The 27,003-nt window shown below is 41.3% G+C and overlaps 1 protein-coding gene and 1 pseudogene across 1 annotated transcript; one reads left to right on the forward strand and one right to left on the reverse strand.

Annotated features, from left to right (window-relative positions):
- Positions 1 to 1,790: 1,790 nt before the first annotated feature.
- LOC112812571 (retinol dehydrogenase 12 pseudogene) lies at positions 1,791 to 2,734 on the reverse strand (annotated as a pseudogene).
- Positions 2,735 to 13,014: 10,280 nt separating this feature from the next.
- On the forward strand, positions 13,015 to 24,230 carry ZNF630 (zinc finger protein 630). The gene is given in 6 exon segments (XM_025857933.2): positions 13,015 to 13,638; positions 20,913 to 21,039; positions 21,300 to 21,395; positions 21,803 to 23,495; positions 23,497 to 23,544; positions 23,546 to 24,230. Coding segments are annotated over 6 exon segments (2,190 nt in total). The 5' UTR covers positions 13,015 to 13,506; the 3' UTR covers positions 23,640 to 24,230.
- The last annotated feature ends 2,773 nt before the right edge of the window (positions 24,231 to 27,003 follow it).

Here is a 27,003-nt window from a genome sequence, read left to right on the forward strand (position 1 = left end):
GATACTTATATCAGACAAAATAGACTTTAAAACAAAGACTGTAACAAGAGATAAAGAAGGGCATAACATAATGATAAAGAAGAATGTGACAAGAGGATATAAAAATTATAAATATCTATGCACAAAATAGGAGCATCTAAATATATAAAGCAAATATTAACAGACATAAAGGGGAGAGATTGACAGTAATACAATAATAGTAGGGGACTTCAACACACCACTTACAGCAATGGTTAGATTATTCAGATAGAAAATCAGTAAGTATATGGTGTCTTTGAAAGACACATTAGACCAGACAGACTTAACAGATATATACAGAACATTTCATCCCAAAAAAGCAGAATACATAGTCTCCTCAAGTGCACATGGAACATTCTGCAGGATAGATCACATGTTAGGCCACAAAACAAGTCTCAATAAATTGAAGATTATTAAAATCATATCAGGCATCTTTTCTGAATGAAACTAGTAATCAGGGGCACCTGGGTGGCTCAGTTGGTTAAGCGTCTGCCTTTGGCTCAGGTCATGATCCCAGGGTCCTTGGATCAAGCCTCACATCGGGCTCCCTGCTCAGAGGGAAGCCTGCTCCTCCCTCTCCTCCCTCTCCTCCCTGCTCGTGCTCTCTCTTGCTCTTTCTGTTTCTCTCTCAAATAAATAAATAAAACCTTAAAAAAAGAAGCTAGAAATCAATTACAAGAAAAAAACTGGAAAAAAATACATGGAAGCTAAACAACATGCTACTAAACAACCAATGGGTCAATAAAAAATCAAATTTATTTTCTCATGGTTCTGTAGGCCACATGTCTGAAATCAGTATCACTGGTCAATATCAAGTTGTCAGAAGGGTTGTTCTCCCTCACAGGCTCTTAGGGAGAATCATGCCTTACCTCTTCCAACTTTTGTTGCTGTCATTATTCCTTGGCTTCTGGTGGCATTGCTCCAATCTTCAAGGTTAACATCCTCATATCTCTCTGTGTTTCATCTTCACATTGCCTTCTCCTCTGTGTCTATTCAAGTCTTCTTCTGCTTATTTCTTTTTTTTTTCAAGGCACAGTCTTCATATTCTCTAAAAATTGAGGTAAGGAGAACTCTTTTGAAAAGGAAACCATCTGCATGCTTGAAAATGGGTAGGTCCTAACTCATACAATATTATATGTCAATTATATCTCAATAAAGCTGTGAAAACTTTTTAATACAAAAAAAAAAAACTAGAAAAAGAAAATGGGAAGGTCCAGCTTCATGCAGTAGCTCCAGTATGCTCAGAGGAAGAAATCAAAGTTGGCCAAGGTTAACCAAAAATTTCCTGAGTATTTCCTGAATGACTAGTATTTCCTGAGTGACTAGTATTTCAAAGACGAAAGTGATCAGTCAAAAGTTTAAGTCTTAGAGTCCTTGGAAATATGTAATGCTGATGCTCCTGTCACCTCAGCTAAGCATGCTGGCTGGCATTTCTGGTATTGGTGAGAAAATTGCCCCTGTTTCCCAGGCCCTTCTGCTTTCCCCATGACCAGCCTGGGATCTGCCCTGTCCTCCTGCCCCAAGAGAGCAGCCAGTTCTTGTAAGTCCTGGAGAAGAATGCTCTGCAGGTGTGAAATGTCTTGTACCTTGAGCCAGCTTCACAAGAAAGGTGGGTATGCAAAGGTTTCTAGAAGGGTCTGGAGGATCAGAGCAGGGCAGAATTTTCAACAGTAGCCAGCCAGAAGGACAGTCTTTCAGGGTAGGCCTTCTCCTTTGTCCCCCTTCATTATGGCTGGACTGGTCCCAATAAAGCTGTGACTCTTCCATCATCTCTACTCCCACTGTATTTTTAGAAGCTCACAGTGACATTCCACAGGTACTCAATGGTTTTGCTATTTCAGACCCTTGGGGACACCCAGATCCTCTTGCAGTCACTGAAATACTTGCCACACAGGGGATCCAGGCTCTCAGCTAAGGCACAGTGAAGCCTGGTCTATGCCCCCTACCATGTTGACTTGATGAAGGGGGAGAAGAGCCTTCAGAGCAGGCACAGCAGGCAGGAGTCCCAGACCAGCTGGGAGTGGATGACGCCTGGATGCACTGCATGACCCTTGTGCCTTGGAGTCTCTTGGCCAGTTCCCAACTAAAAATACATTGGCCACCTTGCTGTGGCAATGAGCAAAATCCCTGGCTATAGTGCTTCTCACCCTGGAGGCTGTGGAAGTGAATCTTGCCAGCATGGTGGGTTACTGATGACAGGTTTATCACCTGTGAGGACACAGACTTTTTCAGTGGCACCAGAAGCAAGTGGGTACAAAGGAAATGGCCGAGGTGGTTGACTCCCAGATGGGTTTCAAAGTCACCAGCTGTCTTGGAATACCGATACACCATCACTCCTGCATTGTTGATCAGAATAGGGAGCTGCTTTTTCTCTGCCAGAAAGCCCTTAGCAAAGGCTCAGATGGATTTGGTATTGGATAGGTCCAGTTTCTGAACTGGCATCTGAGGGTTGTTTGTATTGGCCTGGATTTCACTGGCCAGCAGATTATCCCTTCAGCATATCTCAGAAGGCACTGCATCCTTGGGTTTCTCTACTACCAAGGTCTCTGGCCGTCTCCTTGCGGATGCCACTGTTGGCTCTGGTAATTACCACTATCTTCCTGGGAAACTGCATGCTTGTTTTCCAAACCCCAGCAGCAAAGAGTTTCCTAATGGATAGAGCTATCACATATAGGAAAGAAAGGAAGGCGGTGAGCAGTCCCAAGACAACCAGCATCTTTTAAATATTTTTAGTTGCGGGCGCCTGGGTGGCTCAGACGTTAAGCGCCTGCCTTCGGCTCAGGTCGTGATCCCAGGGTCCTGGGATCGAGCCCCGCATCGGGCTCCCTGCTCCGCGGGAAGCCTGCCTCTCCCTCTTCCACGCCCCCTGCTTGTGTTCCCTCTCTCGCTGTGACTCTCTCTGTCAAATAAATAAATAAAATCTTAAAAAAAAATAAATAAATATTTTTAGTTGCTGCTTTAGCAAAAGCAGCTTTTCCTCCAACTCTGGCTGGGTCTCCTGTTCTGGCTCCAACCCTTGGCTGCTTCTCTCTCCCCCTCCTTTAGCTTCTTTAGTTCCTGGGCTCTCACTAACAGCTTGTGGTTGCATTTAGGGCCCGCCCAGATAATCCAGGATAATCTCTTTATTTCAACAGCCTTAATTTAATCCTATTTGCAAAGAACCATTTTCCAAATAAGGTAACATTTACAGGTTCCAGGGATTATGACCTAATGTCTTTGGGGCCATTATTCAGCCTACTATAAGGAGTAAGTCAGACATTTTTGTTCTGAAGTTCTAGGATCACTGGGTTTTGAAAGGGGTGACTGGAGCTTTCTGAGGCCACATGGGCAGAAGTCGGTGCAACCTGGTGGGAGGAGGGTGGGTTCTGTGGTCAGATAGACCTGAATTCACTCCCCAGCCGCAACATCTGATGACCTTGGGCAAGTCACTCAACCTTTCTGACTCTCCATTTCTCCCTCTGTGAAATGAGGTAGTAACTGCTTCTCTCTCACAGGGCTGTTATAAGTTGCACTTAGCACAGGGCTAGGCACATTGTGAGTGATCAACAAACATTAGCTGTTCGTATTAAATCAGGAGCATGTTGACAATAATAACATGCACTTATTCTGTGTTTACTTTCTTCTGGGTTCACAAGGGATTTTAACATACACTCCCAGGAAGATGTAGATGGCCTTATTGCCCCATGTCACAGACGTAGATTCAAGAGGCCAGGATTTGCCCAGAGTCAGCCAGTCAACAAATAGCAGAGGAAGAGATGAAGACCATGTATGGCTGATCTTTCAACGCAACTCAAGTCTCTATCACAGGAGGGGATTGTAAATCCCAGCACATGCAGAGAGCATATGTAAATGATAAACACATCTGCAAACAGGAAAGTCGGTGGCCATTTGTAAGGAGGGACTTGCCAACTCTTGCAGGTGCAGACTCTGGTGTGGAAAACCAGGATGGTGTACATGTCTGTGCTCAGTACTTTTCCACAAAGACAACAAGAGACTCTGCACCAGTGGTGGTGACAGACCCCTGTATGAGAGCAAAACCTGAACCAGGACCCAGGATGCTGTGGACCTTTTGACTCCAGGATGAATGGATGAAAAGGCCAGCATCATGTGGCTCTGGGAGTTTCCCATGATTTCCCAAGAACACTGTTTGTTGAGCCCAAGATTTTTTCACTCTGTAGTATATTTCCACTTCTTAAAAAAAAAAAATCAACTTTAGGGGCACCTGGGTGGCTCAGTCTGTTAAGCATCTGCCTTTGGCTCAGGTCATGATCCCAGGGTTGTGGGATTGAGTCTTACATCAGGCTCCCTGCTCAGTGGGGAGCCTGCTTCTCCCTCTGCCTGCCGCTCCCCCTGCTTGTGCTCTCTCTCTGTCAAATAAATAAATAAAATCTTTTAAAAAAAATTCAACTTTAGGGTGCCTGGGTAGCTCAGATGGTTACGCGTCTGCCTTCAGCTCAAGTCATGATCTCAGGGTCCTGGGATCGAGCTCTGCATCAGGCTCCCTGCTCGATGGGGAGCCTGCTTCTCCCTGTCCTTCTACTGCTCCCCTGCTTGTGCTCTCTCACTCTCTCTGTCAAATAAATAAAAAAATCTTTAAAAAAATAAATAAATAATTTAACTTTGTATTGAAGTATAGCATAAAGATGGAATCTTGGGGCTCCTGGATGGCTCAGTCATTAGGCGTCTGCCTTCAGCTCAGGTCATGATCCCAGGGTCCTGGGATCAAGCCCGGCCTCGGGCTCCCTGCTCAGAGGAGAGCCTGCTTCTCCCTCTCCCGCTCCCCCTGCTTGTGTTCCCTCTCTCGCTGTGTCTTTCTCTGTCAAATAAATAAATAAAATCTTTAAAAAAAAAGATGGAATCTTGCACAAATTGTAACTTTATCATTTGACAGAGGTCAGGGAACTCAGGATTTGAGAGTTGGTGTTAATTTTCCTCAAGGTAAATCATTGCTGTTGAGCATGAGATCAGAAAAACATGTCTGACAGTTTCATGGTTCAACCACTTAGACTTTCTTGCATGTATTTCTGGTATAATTGGCCATGCAGACTATTGTTATCTGTGACATTGAAAAACAGCTTTATTGAGATATAATTGACATATAATAAATTGTACATATTAGAAATATACCATTTGGTAAGTTTATATATTACATATATATATTCACCATAATCAAGGTAGTAAACATATTCATCACTCTCTCATCCCCACTGATGCTATCACTAAAAATTAGTTTGCATTTTATAAAGTTTTATATAAATAGAAACATGCACTATGTACCCTTATTTGAATAGCTTCCTTCACTCAGTATTATTTTGAGATTCATCCATGTTGTGTTGTATGGATACACTCTAATTTGTTTATTCATTCATCTCTTGATGGACATTTGAGTTGTTTTCAGTTTTTGACTATTACAAATGCACTTGCCATGCAAACATTGTACAAGTCTTTGTATGGACATATATTTTCTTTTCTCCTGGGTCAAAACCTAACAGTGTAAAAGCTGGATCATATGGTAGGTGCATGGTTAGATTTTATTTTATTTAATTAATTTTTTTAAGATCTTATTTATTTATTTGACAGAGAGAGACACAGCGAGAGAGGGAACACAAGCAGGGGGAGTGGGAGAGGGAGAAGCAGGCTTCCTGCTGAGCTGGGAGCTCAATGTGGGGCTCGATGTGGGGCTTGATCCCGAGACCCTGAGATCACTACCTGAGCCAAAGGCAGACACCCAACCATCTGAGCCACCCAGGGGACCCGGGCTATTTTCTTATTGTAGAGTTTTGTGAGTCTTTTTACATTCAGATACACGTTTTTGCAAAGACTTTTCCCAGTCTGTGGCTTGTTTTTCCATTATCTTAACTGTGTCCTTTAAAGAATGGATTTTTTAGTTTTGATGAAATCTAATTTATCAATTTATTCTTTTGTAAATTTTGCTTTTGTTGTCAAATCTAAAAAATCTTTGCCTAACTTAATGTCACAAATCTTCCCCTGTGGTTTCTTCCAGAAGTTTTATACTTCCAGGTTTTAAATGTAGGTCTATGATCCATTTGGAGTTAATTTGTGAGTATGGTGCAAGGTATGGGTCCAAGTATGTTCTTTTGCGTTTCTATATCTAATTGTACCAGCATCGTTTGTTGAAAAAGCCATCCTTTCCTTACCGCATGGTCTTTGCATCTTAAAAAAATTAGTTATAACCCACATATGTGTGTGGGTTTATGTCTAGAGTATCTACTTAGCTCCATTTATCTGCTATTTGATCTTTACACCAATATCATGCAGTGTCAATTACTGTAGCTTTATAATAATTCTTGAGTCAGTGTTAAGCCCTCCAACTTTGTTTTTCTTTTTTAAGAGTTGTTTTGCCTATTCTAGATACTTTGCATTTATTTTTATTTTTTAAAGATTTTATTTATTTATTTGACAGAGAGAGGCATAGCGAGAGAGAGATATAAGCAGGGGGAGTGGGAGAGGGAGAAGCAGGCTCCCTGAGGAGCAGGGAGCCCGATGCAGGACTCCATCCCAGGACCCTGGGATCATGACCTGAGCCGAAGGCAGATGCTTAATGACTGAGCCACCCAGGTGCCCCGATACTTTGCATTTCTATATGAATTTTATTTATTTATTTGTTTGTTTGTTTATTTATTTAAATTTAAATTCAATTGGCTAACACCTAGTACATCATTAGTTTCAGATGTAATGTTCAATGATTCATCAGTTGCACATAACGCCCAGTGCTCATCCCATCACGTGCCCTCCTTAATGTCCATCACCCAGTTGCCCCATTCCCCCCACCCACCTCCCCTCCAGCAACCCTCAGTTTGTTTCCCAGAGTTAAGAGTCTCTCATGGTTTGTCTCCCTCTCTGATTTCTTCCCATTCAGTTTTCCCTTCCTTCCCTTATTGTCCTCTGCACTGTTTCTTATATTCCACATATGAATGAAACCAAATGATAATTGTCTTTCTCTGATTGACTTATCTCACTTAGCATAGTACCCTCCAGTTCCATCCATGTTGATGTAAACGGTAAGTATTCATCCTTTTTTTAAAAAGATTTTATTTATTTTTTGACAGAGAGACAGCGAGAGAGGGAACACAAGCAGGGGGAGTGGGACAGGGAGAAGCAGGCTTCCCACTGAGCAGGGAGCCCGATGTGGGACTCGATCCCAGGACCCTGAGACTATGATCCGAGCTGAAGGCAGATGCTTAACGACTGAGCCACCCAGGTGCCCCAGTATTCATCCTTTCTGATGGCTGAGTAATATTCCATTGTATATATATATATATATACCACATCTTTATCCATTCATCTATTGAAAGCCATCTCGGCTCCTTCCACGGTTTGGCTATTGTGGACATTGCTGCTATGAACACTGGGGTGCAGGTGCCCCTTCATTTCACTACATCTGGATTTTGGGGTAAATAACCTAATAGTGCAATTGCTGGGTTGTAGGGTAGCTCTATTTTTTTTTTTAAGATTTTATTTATTTGAGAGACAGTGAAAGTGAGAGAGATCACAGAGGGACAGGGAGAAGCAGACTTGCAGCTGAGCAGGGGGATCCCGATGTGGGACTCGATCCCAGGACCCCAGGATCATGACCTGAGTCGAAGGCAGTCGCTTAACCAACTGAGCCACCCAGGCGCCCTAAAGTACCTAATTTAGAAAGTAAAGAAACATCCATATTTTATAGTCTAGAAAATTTAAATCTGTGCTTTCAAAAGAGACCTTACATGAAATGCATACATGAGTCAGCAAGTGTATTTATCGATATATATTTATACAAAAGATGTATTATAAAGCTAGGGGATCTGGTGAGGCTGGGCAAGTTATTTACCAAATGAAGGCGAGTGCCTGTGGAAAAATTCTGTGACAGGCAAGTTAAAGTAAGCTGAGGAAAGCCACAGGGCCAGCCCTCTACAGGCACACCTTGTTTTTTTTATTTGTTTGTTTTTTAAAGATTTTATTTATTTATTTGAGAGAGAGCGAGCGAGCATGGGGAGGGGCAGAGGGAGAGGGAAAATCAGACTCCCTGCTGAGCAGGGAGCCTGATGCAGGGCTCGATCCCAACACCCTGAGATCATGACCTGAGCGGAAAGCAGATGCTTAACTGACTGAGCCACCCAGGCGCCCGGGTAGCTCTATTTTTAACGTCTTGAGGAACCTCCACACTGTTTTCCAGACTGGCTGTACCAACTTGCATTCCCACCAACAGTGTAAGAGTGTTTCCCTTTCTCCACTTCCTTGACAACATTTGTTGTTTCCTGTCTTGTTAATTTTAGCCATTCTGACAGGTGTAAGGTAGTATCTCATTGTGGTTTTGATTTGTATTTCCCTGATGACAAGTGATGTTGAGCATTTTTTCATGTGTCTTTTGTTCTTTATGAATTGTAGAATCAGCTTGTCAGTTTCTACCAAAAATCTTGCTGAGGTTCTTATTTAGATAACATTAGATTTATAGATAAATTTGGGGAGAATTGACATTTTAACAATATTGACTTTTCCAATCCATGAATGAGGCATATCTCTCCATTTATTTAGATCTTACTTAGTTTCTCTCAGCAATATTTTGTAACTTTCAGTGTATAGATCTTTCACATGCTTTGTTAAATGTATCCCCAAGTGTTTCATGATTTTTATAATGTTGTAAATGATATTGGTTTTTAAATTCAATTTCTGATTGTTCATTGCTGGTATATAGGCATACAGTTGGTTTTTGTATATGGATCTTGTATCCTGCAAACTTGCTAAACTCATTTATTAGATCTAGTAGTTTTTTTTTAAAGATTTTATTTTATTTTTTAAAAGATTTATTTATTCATTTGAGAGCGAGAGAGAGAGGGTGTGAGCGGAAGGAGGGAGGGGTAGAGGGAGAGGGAGAGAATCTTCAGCAGACTCCCTGCTGAGTGCAGAGCCCACTGCAGGCCTCCTGGCTCTCTCTCACAGCCCTGAGATCATGACCTGAACTGAAATCAAGAGTCAGACGCTTCACTGACTGAGCCACCTAGGAACCCCTCAAGATTTTATTTTTTAAGTAATCTCTCCACCCAATGTGGGGCTTGAACTTAAACTCCAAGAGGAAGAGTCGCATGCACTACCGACCAAGCCAGCCAGGTGCCCCAAATCTAGTAGCTTTTTAATAAATCTATTGGATTTTCTACAAAGATGGTCACGTCATCTCTGACATTGTCTTTTTTTTTTTTTTACAACGAACTTGCTTTTAACCACAGATTTGTCATTTTAATGTGTTCTTCATTTAATACTTCACCCTAAAATATGTATAGAAAAGTGAAAACAGAAGCCATCCCATAAAACCTTTTACTGAGTTTTCACTATCATACTCACTATCAGTAAACCATTAGAACAGTGGTTCTCAACCAGGGATGATTTTGCTCCCCAAAGGACATTTGGCAATGTCTGCAAAATTTTGTCACAACTGGGATGAGGGGGCTACTGGCATCTAATGGGTAGAGCCCAGGGATGATGCTAAACATCCTATAATACACAAGATAGGCTTCTGACAAAGAATTATGTAGCCCAAAATGTCAATGGTGTTGAGGTTGAGAAATTCTGCACTAGAAATCAGTACATACACAGATGTGATCCTCACAATAAATGTCCTTATGCAGATAACACGATGTTGATAGATGTAGCAGGGCTCATTTAAATTTCATATCAATTTTATCCTTTCCTCAAATCCTGTGAAAACTGTACCTTTTCTTTTACTTGGTGAGATGTCCCACGGTTCTTCTGATATGCAGTTTCCCTCATTGAAAAGGGTCAACAAACTTGACATTGTTGGACTGTAGGTTTGTTTCTGGTGCTTTTAGGTTGATCAAGCTAGAACAAAGTCATGCTGTGGAATCAGATTCTCCATTGTGAAATGTGTTTCTGGGAAACTTGACTGGTCCAGAAACTGGAGGAATGGGAGTGGACCTGATGATCCACACTGCTGCAAAAATCCAGATGCCGCTGCTCATCAAATCCCGAGTAATTTATCCAGTGTTTTTCCCCCTTTGGCCCAGAGGTTCCATGGCTCCACTGGCCCCTGACCCCTAATTCCTTTCAACCTACAGAGCTGCAAAGCAAAGTAACTTAGGCCATCTGCCGAGAAACCTGGGAGACAGGCTCCTCCCCTGAGGCCTTTGGATCCACTGGTGCAGCTGGTATGTCCTGGTACCTGGAGGCAGAGGGTTGGACAAAACAACCTGCTGGGGCATAGGCAGCACAGAGAGGGGACACTTCCTGCAGCTCTATACCAAGGGTGTCAGATACAGGTTCTTCACTCCTGCCCTGAGGATACCCTGGCCACTCCTGGGCAGAGGCAGTTTCTCTGCTTCCTTTAGTCCCTCCCAAGTCCCTTCTGAGGCCGCTTCAGTGGGAGGAAGGCATCAATTCTCAGCTCCTGACCTTTTTCCTTGGGGTTGTTTTTCACAGGTTTCACTAGACATGTGAATTTATCTGGGAGGCGGGGGCAGTTAAATATCTCTCACAGGCCTCTCTCCTTCTCCCACACTCTCTCTCTTTTGTTCTTCTCTCCTCTTTACCTCTTGACTAAAGGTGCTGGCTGCAGCATCTCGAGCTGATGTCCAAAGCCTAATACAACCACAACAGGGCCGGTGACATTGTCCTTAATCACCTGTTGCTGTCACATCCTGGGGGACCCTGATAGTGCTAACACCCTGTTGAGGTCACCAGGGCATCAGTCCCCTCCCAGCCTTGAATGAAACAATTCACCGCAAACCACCTCTGAAGATGTGGCATCAACCACGAGGGAGGCAGCCGGGGGATGATGAGGAACTCTCAGCATCATCTTCCTGCCTCGGGCCAAGACTCCTGAACTGGAAAGGGCCCATCTAGTCAGCCCTGCCTCTCCCCACGCTGTAGGTTTTCATAATGATGTTTTTTTTTTCTTTACTTATACCTACAAACTTCTTGTTTTTGAAAAAAAAAAAAAACACCTTAAAGTATATTTTGCATAATTAACTAGACTTTATTTAGAGGACAACTTTAATTCATGTTTGTTAGTTAGAAAAACAATTTTCTGTAACATTTTATTTCCTACCATTGTAGCAATTACTCTAGAGATGAGAACTATATATTGGCCACTCTGGTGTACAGGGCAAACTTTATCTTTTTTTAAAACCTAAATTAAATAAAATAGTGAAACTCCTCAATTTCTGAGTCTTTAGACTGTACGATCTAACAACTAAGAGCTCAGGCGAACCCTATCTCCTTTAACACATCACACCCCGGGAGTCCAGAAGGCAGGGACATTTGCAATCAGGGCTTTGGAAACATTTACTGCAGAAGGGAACTGGAGCATAGAATCATGGAGAACACATCTCCCAGGGACCAACACACTTTCACCCTGAGCCTGAACATGAAATAATAATGAATCTCTATCCCTCAGATATGAACTTTGGTCCTGGTCCTCTGTTAATTCTTCCACTCTCATAGACACTCAGGTCCGCCCTTGCACCTGGTTCTCTGCTCAGTTTTCTCTCTACACAGCCTTCTATTAATGCTTCTGTCACTAATACTCCACTTGTTGGGGCATTTAATGTAGGTCTCTGTCAACAAGTTATTCTATCATCAATGTACTCTGTCATGAAAAGCAAACCTGAGTCTTTACTTCTATCAGTGCCTAATCCGATCTGTGAATGAAATCCAAGGCTATTAACATTAGTTTTCCCCAGTGATCTATATATTAAATCAAGATTGCTGTTATAGATTTTACCATCAATGTCCCTCTTCTCTGACCTTGGCTCTGGCTGTCTATTAAATCTTTATTCATCAATGACCTTTAGCTTTAACCTTAAACCCAGGGCTCTGTTAAGTATTCTGCCATCAATGTGTCTGTGTTCTAGATCTTAAACCTGGGCTTCTGTTAACTTTTCCACCATCAATGCTCCTATGACCATTACCTAGGGTCCAGGGGTGTCTACTGAGATTTCCATCAGTTTCCTTTGTTCTGACCTTGAACCCAGGCCTTTGAAAAAATTCTGAAAAAATAAAAGCCTGGACCCCTTATTGATACCCATCTGGTTTGAATTCAAACCTGATCTACTATTGGTAGTCTTTCCCTATTAATACATTGTGTCTCAATCAAGTCTTCCACCACCATTGACCCTCTAATTTGTTATCTTGCATGGAAAAAGGGACTTTGCAGATATGATTAAATCAAAATCTCGAGATGGGAAGATTATTATGGATTATCCAGATGAGTCCAATGTAATCACAAGGGTCCTTATACGAAGGAAAGAGGAGGGTCAGAGTCAAAGAAGGTGTGATGGAGGAAGCAGAAGGTCATAGAGACTTGAGGAGGCTACACTTCCTAATTAGTCATTATTTTACCTTCAGTGTCCTTTGATCTAGAAGTAAGATTTTTTTTTAAAGACTTTATGTGTTTATTTATTTGAGGCGGGGGAGAGCAGAGAGGGAGAGGGAGAGGGAGAAGCTGACTCCCCGCTGGGCAGAGAGCCCCGTGTGGGACCCGATCCCATGACCCTGAGATCATGACCTGAGCCGAAGGCCGACTCTTAACTCTTAACTTGTTAGTTTTCTCAATCCATGAACCTTGGTAGAGGTCTTGACTATTTCGCCATCAGTACTCTATTTTGTAGATCTAGAATCCGAGCCTTTGTTAACTATTCAATCCCATTCCGGGCTGACCTCAAATCTAGTCTTTTGTTAATTTTTCTAAAATCAATGCCCCTTAGGCTCTACCTTAAACCTCTGCCTCCTACTTCTTTCAGCTTTGATATGGGCTGCCAAAGGCCACATCTGCCCACTTTAGGAGAGGCGGGCAGAAAGTCTGGCCTGTGAGTGACAAGAGAGGGAGGGCCTTCTGTGTTCCAAGGAGCCAATAGAAGAGCAGGAGCGCCGCGAGGCCGAGCCTTGAGTGGCAGACGGGGAGGGGGCTCGGCCCCATTGAAGGAACAATAGGAAGGCGGGAGGGCTATGACGCCAGGCTGCGAGAGGCGGGCCGGGAGTGTGGACGAGAGGATACGTTATGTCCGAAGACTCTTCGCTTTCACCAGAGGTTTTAGGAATGAGGCTTCTGCAGAGCAATCTGCCAGGCGGTGCTTCTACCTTCCGGCCTTACCACCCCTTCCCCGCCCCGCTCCCTGGGTCCCGGTTCCCACCGAACACCCCTACCCGCACGTCGCCACGCCTTTGCTCAGGCCGGGCCTCTGCTGAGGACCGGGAACGCCCATTCACCCTCCCGGAACAGTCGCTACACATCCGAGCCTCACACTGCTTTCGAAGCACCAAATCCGAATACCCGGCCTCGGAAATATCACGGGGACTTCCCGGACCCTAAAACACATATCTCTTCAGGCTGGAATGGGAGCCTCAAGAAGCAGTGTGAGGCCCTGGCCATTTTTCTGGCCGGCGACAGAGTTCCTGGCGCAGACCGAATGACGCCATTTTTGTTACTGGTAGAGCTCGGGCTTGGAGGCTGTTGCTGAGCCTGCGAAAGATAAGCTAATGCGTCATCCAGACCCACCAAGGAGGGCTGGAGGGGAAAGGGAATTTCGGGCGATGTTGAGCCCGTTTGTGCAAGCAGGGAGCCAAGCTCGTCTTGAGAAGGAGCTTTGGGGTCCTGAGAGCAGAGCCAGGGTGAGGGGCCCGGTTGAGGGATGCGGGTCTGTGTGGTCAGTGATGGGGACACGTGGAAGGACCAATGAGGGGGTCCTTCGGGCTGAATGATGTGGAGAGCAGTGATAGGGAAGGGAGTCTGTAGGACTGTGTGTGGGACACGCGATGAGGAGTTTCTGGAAGTGAGTGACCCGGGGGGGAAGTCTGTGCAGTGAGCAATGGTGTCTGTAGGGTGAATGATGGGGTTTCTAGGAAGTGAGTGAAAGGGGCCTGGGGTGAGTGATGGAGTATGCAGTGAGCAATGGTGTCTGTAGGGTGAATGATAGGGTTTCAAGGGAGTGAGTGAAAGGGGTTTGTAGGGTGAGTGAATGGGGTCAGGGGTGAGTGATGGAGAGTTCGTTGGGTGAATGATGGGGGATCTGGGGTGAGCATTGGGGTGGTCTTTAGAGTGAGTGATGAGGGTCCATGGGGACAGGAATGGGAATACATAGGGTCAATGTTGGGATTCTGTGAGGTCCATGATGGGCGGCTCTTTGAGATTGATAATACAAACATGAATAAACAAAAATCCCTGCCCTTGTGGTGTCAGCATTCCAATGGAGGCGACAGACATTGAGGCTTTACTTTGTATTTCCCTGATGACTACGTTTTCATATCTTTCTCTTAGATCCTCTTTTGTGAGGCACCTGTTCAGATCTTTTGCTCAGTTTTCTATTGGATGTCTGCCTTTTCCTTATTGATTTGTAGGACTTGTTTTTATATATTCTGATAACTACTCCTTTATCAGTGGTATGTGTTTTGCAAATATTTCTTTGATTCTTGGCTTCTCTTTTCCTCGTTGTGGCTTTGAATATTAAGATTTTTAGTTAACTTTGAACTGTAAAGCACAATGTAAATTTAGAGTTTTGTTATTCTCAAGTTAAAAATCAGACAATGTCCTCTGTAATTTAGGGCGAGAATTAACTTTTTAGGGCATTCAGGAATAGAGAGTTGCATCTCTGAAAACTTTGGTGCCATGACAGCTAGGGAGGAGTTCTCTGCTTTTTGTTTTCTCACCAGCTCACCCTCTAGTCACTGGCTGTGTGATCATGGATAAGTGACTAAACCTCTTTAGGCCTCAGTTTCCTCACTGTGAAATGAGGATAATAGCAGGGTCTATCCTTTGAGGCTTGGGACGATAATTAAGTGAGTTAATACCTGATTATTATCTATTCCCCATGGTTTTGTAGCACTGACCTTGTATGGATCATCCATGAACTCAAGGTCAGTTCTACTCATGTAATACCCGAGAAAATAGAATAAAAGAAATTAAATGCCAAGGAATAAGATTTTGTCAGGCAGCGTTGAGCTTTGGAGGGCCACAAACCGTTGTGGTATCTTAGGGGTCAGATGTTTGCTGTTATTAAACAATTGGGAGTGTGATCTTGTGGTGTGCCTCTTCATTTTGCAGCTATATTTCCATGCTATTAACTTTATTTCCCTAATACTACTAAGCTTATGTCCATGGAAATTTTCAAACATTCAGCAAAATAGAGGGAATTATATAATAAACTCCCATCATGCCCCTCACCCAGTCTCATCAGTTGTCACCTGATGGCCACTGTTGTTTCACCTAGACCAGGGGATGGAAAACTATAGGCAGTGGGCCAAATCTGGCCCACTGCTGTTTTTATACAGCCGTAAGCTAAGAATGGTTTTCACATTTTTTAATGTTTGGAAAAAAATCAGAAGAAGAATATTTTGCGACATATGAAAAGGATATAAAATTCAAATTATAGGGCTCATAAATGAGGTTTTTAAACAGTAGTATTTTAAAAAACTTTTTTAGAGAGAGAAAGGGCAATGGATGGGGGGCAGAGGGAGAGGGAGAGAGAGAATCTCAGGCAGGCTTCATGCTTGGTGTGGAGCCCAATGCAGGGCTCGATCTCACCTCCCTGAGATCATGATCTGCACTGAAATTAGGAGTCAGAGGTTTAACCGACTGAGCCACCCAGGTGTTCCATAAATGAAGTTTTATTGGGACACAGCCGATAAACAGCATTGGCTTATGTATTGTCTGTGGCTCTGCTTTCTTTTTTTTTTTTCTTTATTTTTTTAAAGATTTTATTTATTTATTTGACAGAGAGAGACACAGCAAGAAAGGGAACACAAGCAGGGGGAGTGAGAGAGGGAGAAGCAGGCTTCCTGCTGAGCAGGGAGCCCGATGCGGGGCTCGATCCCAGGACCCTGGGACCATGACCTGAGCCGAAGGCAGACGCTTAACGACTGAGCCACCCAGGCGCCCCTGTGGCTCTGCTTTCGATCGCTGAGTAGTTGCAACAGAGACCGTGGGCTTCACAAATCTGAAATATTTACTATCTGTCTCTTTACAGAGAAAGTTTGCCAACCCCTAGTCTAGACCACCCATTTATTTCTCCCTCCCAGATTGTTTTTTCTTTGTTACTGATAACATAAAATGCACAAGTATTTTTTTTAAAGATTTCATTAATTTATTTGACAGAAAGAGAGCATGAGCAGGGGGTGGTGCAGGCAGAGGGAGAAGCAGACTCCCCGCTGATCAGGGAACCCGATGTGGGACTCCATCCCAGGACCCTGGGATCATGACCTGAGCCGAAGGCAGATGCTTAATCAACTGAGCCACCCAGGCACCCCTAAAATGCACAAATATTAAGTGTATAGCTAAATGTATCTTTACATATGTAGTCCTGCTTATTATTTTGAAACAAATCCCAGATGTATCATTTCATAATAAAGTCTTCATCATGTACCTGTAAAAGATAAGGTCTTAAAGGTCAATACTGTTATTCAAGGTAAAATAATTAACAATAATAACTTCAGATCATCATTGGTTAAAATTTTTAATATCATTAAATATCTAGTCAGGGCTCAAACTTTCATGATTATCTCAAAGATTTTTTTGTCTGTTCAAATTAAGATCCGTACACGGTCCACACTTTACATTTGGTTGCTGGATCTTTTGAGCCTCTTAATTGTGCCTAGTGTTATTTTAAATGGTCACCTGCCTTTCCATCCCTTGGAGGTTCCATAAATTACTTTCTCAGTCCTCAGTGATTGGGCATTTTGGTTATTTTCAAAATTATGGTGTTCAAGACAAAGCTGTGATGAAAGTTCTTTCAGTTAAATTTCTGCACACATCCATGATTATTACCTTAGAACAAAGTTCTAGAAATGGAATTGCTGGTCAGTTGATAAACATAAGTTATCAATGAATTAACAAACAACACGTGTTACATTCAGCCATTGGAGAGTGGTTAACCCAGCTTCGTCTCTGAAGATTCTTCTGTACCCCACTGCACCCCCAATTGCTTTCCAAAGAGAAACAAAATGACTGAGTCCCAGTTAAGTTGTTTTGTTTCCCACTTGGTTTTCCCACTGTAAAATGAGAAAGGACGATACTTTGAAAATAAGAATTAGAGAAAGTTAGACAAAATAGAAGATCAAGATGCAGATGAAGTTGCTGTTAAGATACATAGATTATCTGGCCTTACTTCATATAAACTGAGCTAAACATTTTACCTTCAAGCTTCCTGGCAGCCACAGTGAAACTGGCAAAAAGGATATGTTAGATGGTTTGCATTCTCCATCAAGAGAAATCAGTTCATCTGTCCAGCTCTTCAGCAAGTCAAGATTTCTGGGACTTTAAGAAATTTATTGTTGAATTTTCCTAAAGGCCAGTGATTTTCAGCTCAGTATGGTATCATCGATAGTCGTTTCAAAGAGGCTATTTTTAGTTAAAAATTTCTGGCAGAGGCTTGGAGGGTGGGTGGTTTCTTGGTTTTCCATGGCTCCTTTGCTGTCATCTCATAGTTTGTGGGATCATTCCCCAACTCAAGGCCAGTTCCTTCTCTGCTCTTCCATTTTATGTCTTTTTTTAAACAGTTTTTTAAAAGATTTTTATCCATCCATATGAGAGAGAGAGAACACGAGTTGGGGGGGAGGGGCAGAAGGAGAAGGAGAAGCAGACTCCCCACTGAGCAGGGAGCCCACTGTGGGGCTAGATCCCAGGACGCTGGGATCACCACCTGAGCTGAAGCCAGACACCTAACCGACTGAGCCACCCAGGCGCCCCCATTTTATGTCTTTTTATCCCCTCTTTGCAAGGGTAATGTATGTATGGTGCAAAGAATGTAAATAATATTGCAAAGTAAAAACTAGAAAGAAAGGGAAATATCTCTGTAATGTAACTTCTGCCCCTTTCCCTGGCATAACTAGTATTATGTAGTTTGGAGATGATCCTTCCAGATACATAAAACCCCTGTGTGTATAGATATATCTGTATAAATGTGTGTGAGTGATTTTATTATTTTCATGTATTTTTCTTTACCACACACACTGTATCTTCTGTAACTTTAAAAAAAGTACCGATAAAACCTTACCAAGAAATATAGTTTTTATACATTTTTTATGGAAAATTTCAATTTTGAACATACTCAAAAGTAGATGTTTGTGAATCCCTTGTACTTATCACTCACCTGCAAATATTATCAACTGGTGGCCAATCTTTGTTTTATCTATGGTCAATCTTCACCAACTCCTGTCATCCTCCTCCTCATCATTATCATCAAGCCAGTCTTTTATTAATGTTTTGTTGGGGATTTTTACTACTCTGTTCATGAGACATATTGGCCTATAATTTTTCTTGTATTCCTGTTTATGTTTTGGCATAACAGTTAGGCTGGCTTTATTTAACAAGTTGGGAAGTATTCTCTGAAAGAGTTTGGGTAAGATTAATATTATTTCCTTCTAAAATATTTGGAAGAATTCTCCAGTGAAGTCATTATGGTGTGGAGTTTTCTTTGTGGGTAGGTTTTTAATTATGAATTTGCCTTATTGAAATAATATAGTACCATTCAGATTTTCTCTTTCTTTGTATGTTGGGTTTTTTTTTAAAAAAGATTTTATTTATTTATTTGACAGAGACATAGCGAGAGGGAACACAAGCAGGGGGAGGTGGGAGAGGGAGAAGCAGGCTTCTCGCTGGGCAGGGAGCCCAATGTGGGACTCGATCCCAGGACCCTGGGATCATGACCTGAGCCAAAGGCAGACGCTTAACGACTGAACCACCCAGGTGCCCCTGTATGTTGGGTTTGTTAAGCTGTGATTTTCAAATAATTTGTCCAGTTTGTCTAAGTCAGGGGTCAGCAAACTTTTTCTGTAGAGGGCCAGATAGAAATATTTTAGGCCTGTCGGCCGCATGGTCTCTGTTGCAAGTACTCAGCTCTGCTTTTGTAGGTCGAAAGCAGCTGTAGACAATATGCAAACCAATGAGCATGGCTGCAATCCAATGACATTTTATTTATGGACACTGAAAGTTGAATTTCATATAACTTTCACATGCCACAAAATATTCTCCTTTGACTTTTTTCTTCAACCATTTAAAAGCGTAGAAACCATTCTTAGCTCGTGGGCCAGATTTGGCCTGTGTGCCATACTCTGCTGTCCTACGATCTGCATTCTCAAATTTCTTGTCATAAAATTGTTCATAGCATCCTTTTATTATTCTTTTAATGTTTGTAGAACACAGCCCCTTTTTGATGGGCTCTTTTATTTTATTTATTTATTTATTTAAGATTTTATTTATTTATTTGAGAGAGAGAGCACAGAGGGAGAGTGAGAGGGAGAAGCAGACTCCCAGCTGAGCAGAGAGCCTGATGTGGGACTGAATCCCAGGACCCTGGGATCATAACCTGAGCTGAAGGCAGACGCTTAACCATCTGAGCCACCCAGGTGCCCTGCTTATTGCTTTCTAGGAGCTTTTTGTATATGAGTGATGTGAGTTTTGAAGTACACATTACAAACTTTTTTTGTGTGTGTGGCTATGTGTTGATCTATCACTCAGCCTTGTTGGCTGTCTCCTCTCACTAGATTATGAGATGCTTGAGGGAAGATACTTTTTTCAGGTGTCTTTTTTGCTGGATCCCCAGTTCCTAGAACAATCCCTGGTATTCAGTGGGGTCTCAATAACAGCTTGCTGAATAAATGAAATTTTTTTCACTTAGCAGTATATCATAGAGATTGTTGCATATCAATCCTTGTTGCTTTTTATGATTGTATATGGTATTCCCTTATGGGGATTGAAGCATAATTCATCCAATCCCCCATGCGGTTGTCTTCATTATTTTGCTGTTATAAGCAGTACTGTAGTGAAATACCTTCACATATGCTGTTTTGCTCACATATATGGGTATATGTATTGAATAATTTCTAGAAATGGTATTGCTGGTCAGATAATGTGCACATTTAAAATTTTGATGGATATTGTCAAATTAATTGCCCTCAAAATATTTTGTACCAGGGTATACCCACAATGTGAGTTTGCTCTTTTTTTGATATCTTTACCAACTTAGTGACTTATCAAACTCTCATCTTTGATAATATGTAAGAAAAACATGATGTTTTGTTTTGTCTTAATTTGCATTTCTCTTCATGTGAATGAAGTTGAACATCATTTTACATGTTTAGAAGCCATTTGCATTTCCTTCTCTGTGAATTGATGGTCATGTCCTCTGATTATTTTTTAAAAGGTCAAGTTGTTGATCTTTTTCTTCATGCTTGTAGGAACTCTATAAAGGAGAAAATTGGCTCTGTGTCCATTTATGTGTTGTGCACATATCTACTCCCCAGTTAGATGCTTGTCCTTTGTTTGTTTCTGATCTATTTTGTTATGCAATACATAAAGTAGTCAAATTTATCAGTGTTTTCCTTTGTGGCATCTGGGTTTTGTAGCATGCCTAGTTAGAAGAGTTTTCTCCAAATCAAAATTATTTTTAAAATCTCTCCTGTCTTTATTTTATGGCTTCTCTTTTTCTTTGTTTAAATTTTTGTTATATCCCAAATTTATTTTTGTGTATAGTGTGAAATAAGGAGTCCATCTTTACATTTCTTCCGATAGCTACCCAGTTTTGAGTAATCTGTCTTTTCTGCACTTATTTATTTATTTATAAATTTTATTTTTAAGTAATCTCTACACCTCACGTGGGGTTCAAATTCACAAACCCGAGATCAGGAGTCACGTGCTCCACTGACTGAGCCAGGCAGGTGCCCCTGCACTTATTTAAAATACTCCTTTATTATATATTAAGTTTCCCATTTTTATTTATATCTAGTTTTAGACTGTTTATTCCCTTCCACTAACTATTCTTGCTAATGGCAAAATTTTACAAAGTTTTTCTCATTAAGTATGCTATACAAAAAGCTAACTAGGTATCCTACAGATATTGCTGTGGTAAAAAATGATCAGAATGAGCAGATTGTACAGGAATGTACTGTTATAGGAACCAGTGACATATGAGGATGTGGCTGTGGACTTCACCCAGGAAGAGTGGCAGCACCTGGACCCTGCTCAGAAGACCCTACACAGAGATGTGATGCTGGAGATCTACAGCCACCTGGTGTCTGTGGGTAAGGGCCCATTCTCCATGTAACAGTGAATCGAATCCTCCTCATCTTTCAGAGCTCTCAAGACCATGACCTTTATGATTTTCCATGAATAGGGTCTTTTCTTTTATAGTTTGTGTTTTACATTCATATTTTTGTTATATCTGGAATTTATTTTTGTGAGTTAAGGACCCATCTTTCCTGGGAGGCCCCTGAGACTGCTTCTTCTCCCCATGAATTTCTGAATGGCCAAGGCCAAGACCATTATAATTTTCCCTTAACAGGGTGTTCAGGTATAAAACCAGGTGTAATCTTCAAGTTGGAACATGAAGAGGACCCATGGATCATAAAGACTGAGTTGTCAAGGTGGATCCACTCAGGTAAGTAAGAATTGGGTAGACGGCTAAGAGGGCATTTTCTTCTTCTCTGACATCAATGGCCTCCTTTCTTCCTTAAAATTCATTAGGTCTGCTTTATAACATCCATCCTACATCAGCACCTTCCTAGCACTTCTGTTTGTTGCTGTTTTCTTTTTGGTTTCTATTTGATTTTATCTTTTTTTTTAAAGATTTTATTTATTTCTTTGACACACAGAGAGATAGAGAACACAAGCAAGGGGAGCGGCAGGCAGAGGGAGAGGGAGAAGCAGGCTTCCCGCTGAGCAGGGAGCCCGATGTGGGGCTCGATCCCAGGACCCTGGGATCATGACCTGAGCCGAAGGCAGACGCTTAACGACTGAGCCACCCAGGCGCCCCTGTTTGATTTTATCTTTATTTTCTTCTTTCAGACAGAGAGAAAAGCCTTGACTCTTCCCAGCAGATCATTTCTGAAGAGCTTTCATTTCAAAAGGAGATATTGGAAAAAACCCCAAAGGATAATTCATTGTATCCTCTCTTAAAAGTCTGGCATACTGATGGTCAGATAGATAGGTATCAAGGAAACCAAGACAGAGTTTTGAAGCAGGTCACAGTCACTAGCCATGAAACATTGGCCAAAGAGAAAGGTCCCAAATGTAATACATTTGGAAAAATACTTGGTGTGTGCATAGACCTTGATCCTTCAAGTAAAAAACTCTGTGATTTTGATTCATGTGAAAAGAGCTTGAAATCTAATTTAAACTCACTGACATGCAACAGGAGCCATGCAAGGAAGAACCTCATTGAGAGATTTGGATGTGGGACACCACCTAGCTATAATGATTCCTGTTCTGTGCCTGAGGAAATTTACACTGGCATGAAACCCCGTGGACATAGTCGATGTGAAAAAGGTCTCAATCATAAACAAGTCCATATTCAGTATAAGAAAGATCAAGCTGGTAAGAAACCCAATGTTTGTAACGAGTGTGGGAAAGGCTTTATTAAGAAGTCACGGCTTATTATACATCAAAGAATTCATACTGGAGAGAAACCGTTTGTATGTGGCGATTGTGGAAAAGCCTTCAGTGAAAAATCACACCTCATTGTGCATCAGAGGATTCATACTGGGGAGAAACCTTATGAATGTACTGAGTGTGGGAGGGCCTTCTCCCAGAAGTCACCCTTCATCGTTCATCAGAGAGTCCACACTGGAGAGAAACCCTATGAATGTTTTGAGTGTCAAAAAGCCTTCTCTCAGAAGTCACATCTCATTATTCATCAGCGAGTGCATGCTAGAGAGAAGCCCTTTGAATGCAGTGAATGTGGGAAAGCCTTCTGTGAGAAGTCTCACCTTTTTATACACAAGATAACTCATACTGGGGAGAGACCCTATGAATGTACTGAATGTGGGAAAACCTTCCCTCGGAAAACACAACTCATCATCCATCGGAGAACACATACTGGAGAGAAACCCTATAAGTGTAGTGAATGTGGAAAAACCTTTTGCCAGCAGTCCCACCTCATAGGGCATCAAAGAATTCATACAGGAGAGAAACCTTATATATGTACTGACTGTGGAAAAGCCTTTTCCCAAAAGTCACACCTTACTGGACATCAAAGACTTCATACTGGAGAAAAACCTTATATATGTACAGAATGTGGAAAAGCCTTCTCTCAGAAGTCACCTCTTATTATACACCAGAGAATTCATACAGGGGAGAAACCCTATGAGTGTAGTGACTGTGGCAAAACCTTCTCCCAGAAATCACCCCTCATTATTCATCAGAGAATTCATACAGGGGAGAAACCCTATGAGTGTACTGAGTGTGGTAGGGCCTTTTCCCTGAAGTCACATCTCATTATACATCAGAGAGCTCATGCTGGAGAGAAACCATATGAATGTAGTGAATGTGGAAAGGCCTTCTGTGAGAAGTCTCCATTAGCTGTACATCAAAAAATTCACACTAGGGAGAAACCCTCTGAATCTGCTGAATATGGGATGGCTTTTAACCGGAAATCACAGATGATCACATATCAGAGAACACACACAGGGGAGAAACCTTCTAAATGCAGTGACTGTGGGAAGGTATTCTGCCAGCATATATACCTCACTGGACATCAGAATCCACATAGGAGAGAAACCTCATATATGTACTGATTGTGGGAAGGTCTTCCCAGAAGTCAGACCTCACTGTGCATGAAAAAACTCACACTGAACAGAAATTCTATGGATGTGTTGGACATGAAAAAAATGTGGCACCTCCTTAACTGTAGAATAGACTCATATGTTCCTAAGTATTTCTTTTTTTCTTTAAAGATTTTATTTATTTATTTGAGGGGGTGGGGAGGAGGAGAGGGAGAAGGACAAGCAGACTCTGTGCTGAGCTTGGAGCCCAACGTGGGGCTTGATCTCAGGACCCTGAGATCATGACCTGAGCTGAAATCGACTGAGCCACCCAGCCACCCCAATTCCTAAGTATTTCTGATTACCCTTCCACAGAATGATCTGGTCAGGCTCTCAGAAGATTTTCAACACTGTAAATATGGAATGCATTTGTTCACAAAGTATCCCATCCCCCCTCACAGAATAAATGTGTCTGGAACAGTTAGCACTGTTTTGGTGTTATTTGGTCCTTGAAGGTATTGTAGAACTCTCCTTGAATTTATTTGGGTATGGTGCATTATTTGAAGGCAATCTTTCTGTATTTCTTTCATTATATTTTCTCTCTTTAGATTACATATGTATTTATGTTGATATATCTATCAATATATAGGTATAGATATATGAATCCCTATAATTTTCATAACAATCATCCATTTCCTCAAGGTTCTTAATATATTTGTGAAATTTTGAAAAAAAAAGAAAAATATATTTGTGACATTTTGAGCAAAGTGATCTCATATGATTCATTTAATTTTCTCTAAATATGTAGTTATTTCTCCACTATCATTTCTGATAGAGTGTATTTGTGATTTTTTTTCCTCAGGTAAACTAATACTAATGTTTTATTTATTTTATGGCCCGCCAAAGACCAGTTCTTGCATTTATATAATTTTTCTATTTTCCAATTCATTCATTTGTACTTTTTATTTCATTAGTCCTTCCATTTTCTTTTCTATTTTTTTCTAACTTCTTTAGTTGAATGTGTAAGTCAATTAATCTCATTCTTTCTGGTCTGTTTATAGATGTATTTTGGGCTGTGTCTTAATCTGAGAACTACTTTAGCTATTTGTGGTTCAACCTGAGAGTATTCTGGTTTTTGGTAGGTAAGTCCTACTGTATAACCCAATTTTGTTTGTGGGTATAACAGATCTATTTAGTCTTAGGTCTCCCAGCATATTTCCTGTTGTGCATCCTGTTTTTATTGCTTTTATGTCTTTTAATCTTTCATCATGTGTTGTAATTTGTTTTATTCTATTTTCGATGTGTTTGTGTTCCAGAGCATAGCAAAGGGAGCTACACTTCCAAAAGGTTTTCAGGAAGCTAGCAGAATTATGGTATCCATAATCTTGATAACCCATAATAGCTGAGAGATGAGATTTGAGGCTGCAAGGAAGCATGGTGGCAAACTTTTGATCATAAATGTTCAGAGAACTTTTTTACTTTTCTGCTTAATACTGTGATTTAAGGTATATAATTTCTCTTACAGTCCTTTGGGCAGAGATGGTATTATTTTTAGCTCATTCTTTCACAGAGAGTAAAGCCTTTTTGTTTCCAAATTTGTGTCAGCAGTCTTTGCCCACCTTGAGCAGGACATGTTTTTGAAAACTGTACTGTGAGTAACTTTGGTTTGGTGATTGCTCTTGAAGTGAAGGATAAGCAATAGTGCAATGTCTGTTTGCTGTGGTGTGGCCAAGCTTCTGGGGTCTGGTCTCTTAGGGGGTCAGTTACTTGCAGCAAGCTACAGCAAGAATGGGGAATTTCCTAAAAATGTCCCAGAGTGTGGATGGACATTATTACTTCATGTTCAACAAATCTTTATTGAGCATGGTAGGCAGTCTTCTAAGGATTCTGCAGTGAACAAAGCAGACAAAAATGTCCCTGTCTTCATAGAGAGAAGGACAATAAAAAATTTTTATATTATATTAAAATACATTTATATAGGGGCGCCTGGGTGCTCAGTCGGTTAAGTGGCTACCTTTGGCTCAGGTCATAATCCCAGGGTCCTGGGATCAAGCCCCGCATCGGGCTCCCCACTCAGCGGGGAGCCTGCTTCTCCCTCTCCCTCTGCTTGCCTCTCTGCTGACTTGTTCTCTCTCTGTATCTCTCCGCCAAACAAATAAATAAAATCTTCAAAAAAATACATTTATATAATATGTATCACATATAAGTGTATTTTTAATATAGTAAAAATAAAATAAAAAATTTAATGTAACATAGATAATATTTAAGGGTATCTTAAAAGATGTATCTATAACAGAAACTGATCCCAAATAATGATCTGAGATACAAAAATGATGAGCAAAAAATGTGATAAAGATGTGGGTAAATTTAGGGGTGCCTGGATGGCTCAGTCATTAAGTGTCTGCCTTCGGCTCAGGTCATGATCCCAGGGTCCTGGGGTCGAGGCCCACATCGGGCTTCCTGCTGGGCAGGAAGCCTGCTTCTCCCTCCCCCACACTCCCTGCTTGTGTTCCTGCTCTCACTGTGTCTCTCTCCGTCAAATAAATAAATAAAAATCTTAAAAAAAAAAAGATGTGGGTAAATTTAAATGAACACTAACTACAAAAACCCGGTAATGATAAAGTATGTGTATAAGAACAAGACAGAAATATCATGTTCATGTGACACTTAGTAGGAAATATATTGACCAAATTTAGACTTTAGTAAGTTAAAATGCTTGCTAAAATTTCGAAGGTAACCACTAAAATAGTAGAAAGAGTGTACAACTTCCAAATTAATAGAGTCAATAAATGGATGGAGTATTATTTTCCTACTGCTGTTGTAACAAATTACAAGGCGACATTTATTTCTAAGCTTTCAGAGAGAATTCATTTACTTGCCTTTTCCAGCTTCGGGAGGCCATCTGAATTCTTTGGCTCATGACCTCCTTCCTCCATCTTCAAAGCCAGCAGGTTACAGCTCTTTTACTCCTCCTACATTGTCACATCTCTCTCTGACTATAACTGGGGAAGGTTTTCCACTTCTAAGCACTTATGTAATTAGATTAGGCCCACTTTGCTAATCCAGGATAATTTCCCCATCTCAAGGTCCCTAACCTTAATCATATCTGCAAAGACCCCTATTCCATGTAAGGTAACATATTCACAGGTTCTGAACATTAGGGCATGGGCATTTTTGGTGGTCATTATCACAGGTGGATTAAAACAAATCAACCCAAAAGAAAGCAAGAAGGGAAATGAAAATATTGAAAAATAATGTTACAAATAAAAAGCATGAAATAATACAGCAGAAATAAATACAAATATACCACCAGTCATAATAAATACAAATGAACTGTACCCCCCAGTTAAAAGAGAAAATTGTCACATTGTATGATATAAAATCTAGCTATATACCATTAAAGTCTAAAAACATTGTCAGGTATTTTCAGAACAATATTACACAATAGCACTTACTCTTCCTGGGCTTCTCATATTGTTGAGTCGGCATATGCATTGTTTCTCCACA

The sequence above is a fragment of the Callorhinus ursinus genome, unplaced genomic scaffold, assembly GCF_003265705.2.
Source record: "Callorhinus ursinus isolate GAN/ISIS: 27379988/994484 unplaced genomic scaffold, GSC_fseal_2.0 scaffold16, whole genome shotgun sequence".
NCBI classification, from domain to species: Eukaryota; Metazoa; Chordata; class Mammalia; order Carnivora; family Otariidae; genus Callorhinus; species Callorhinus ursinus.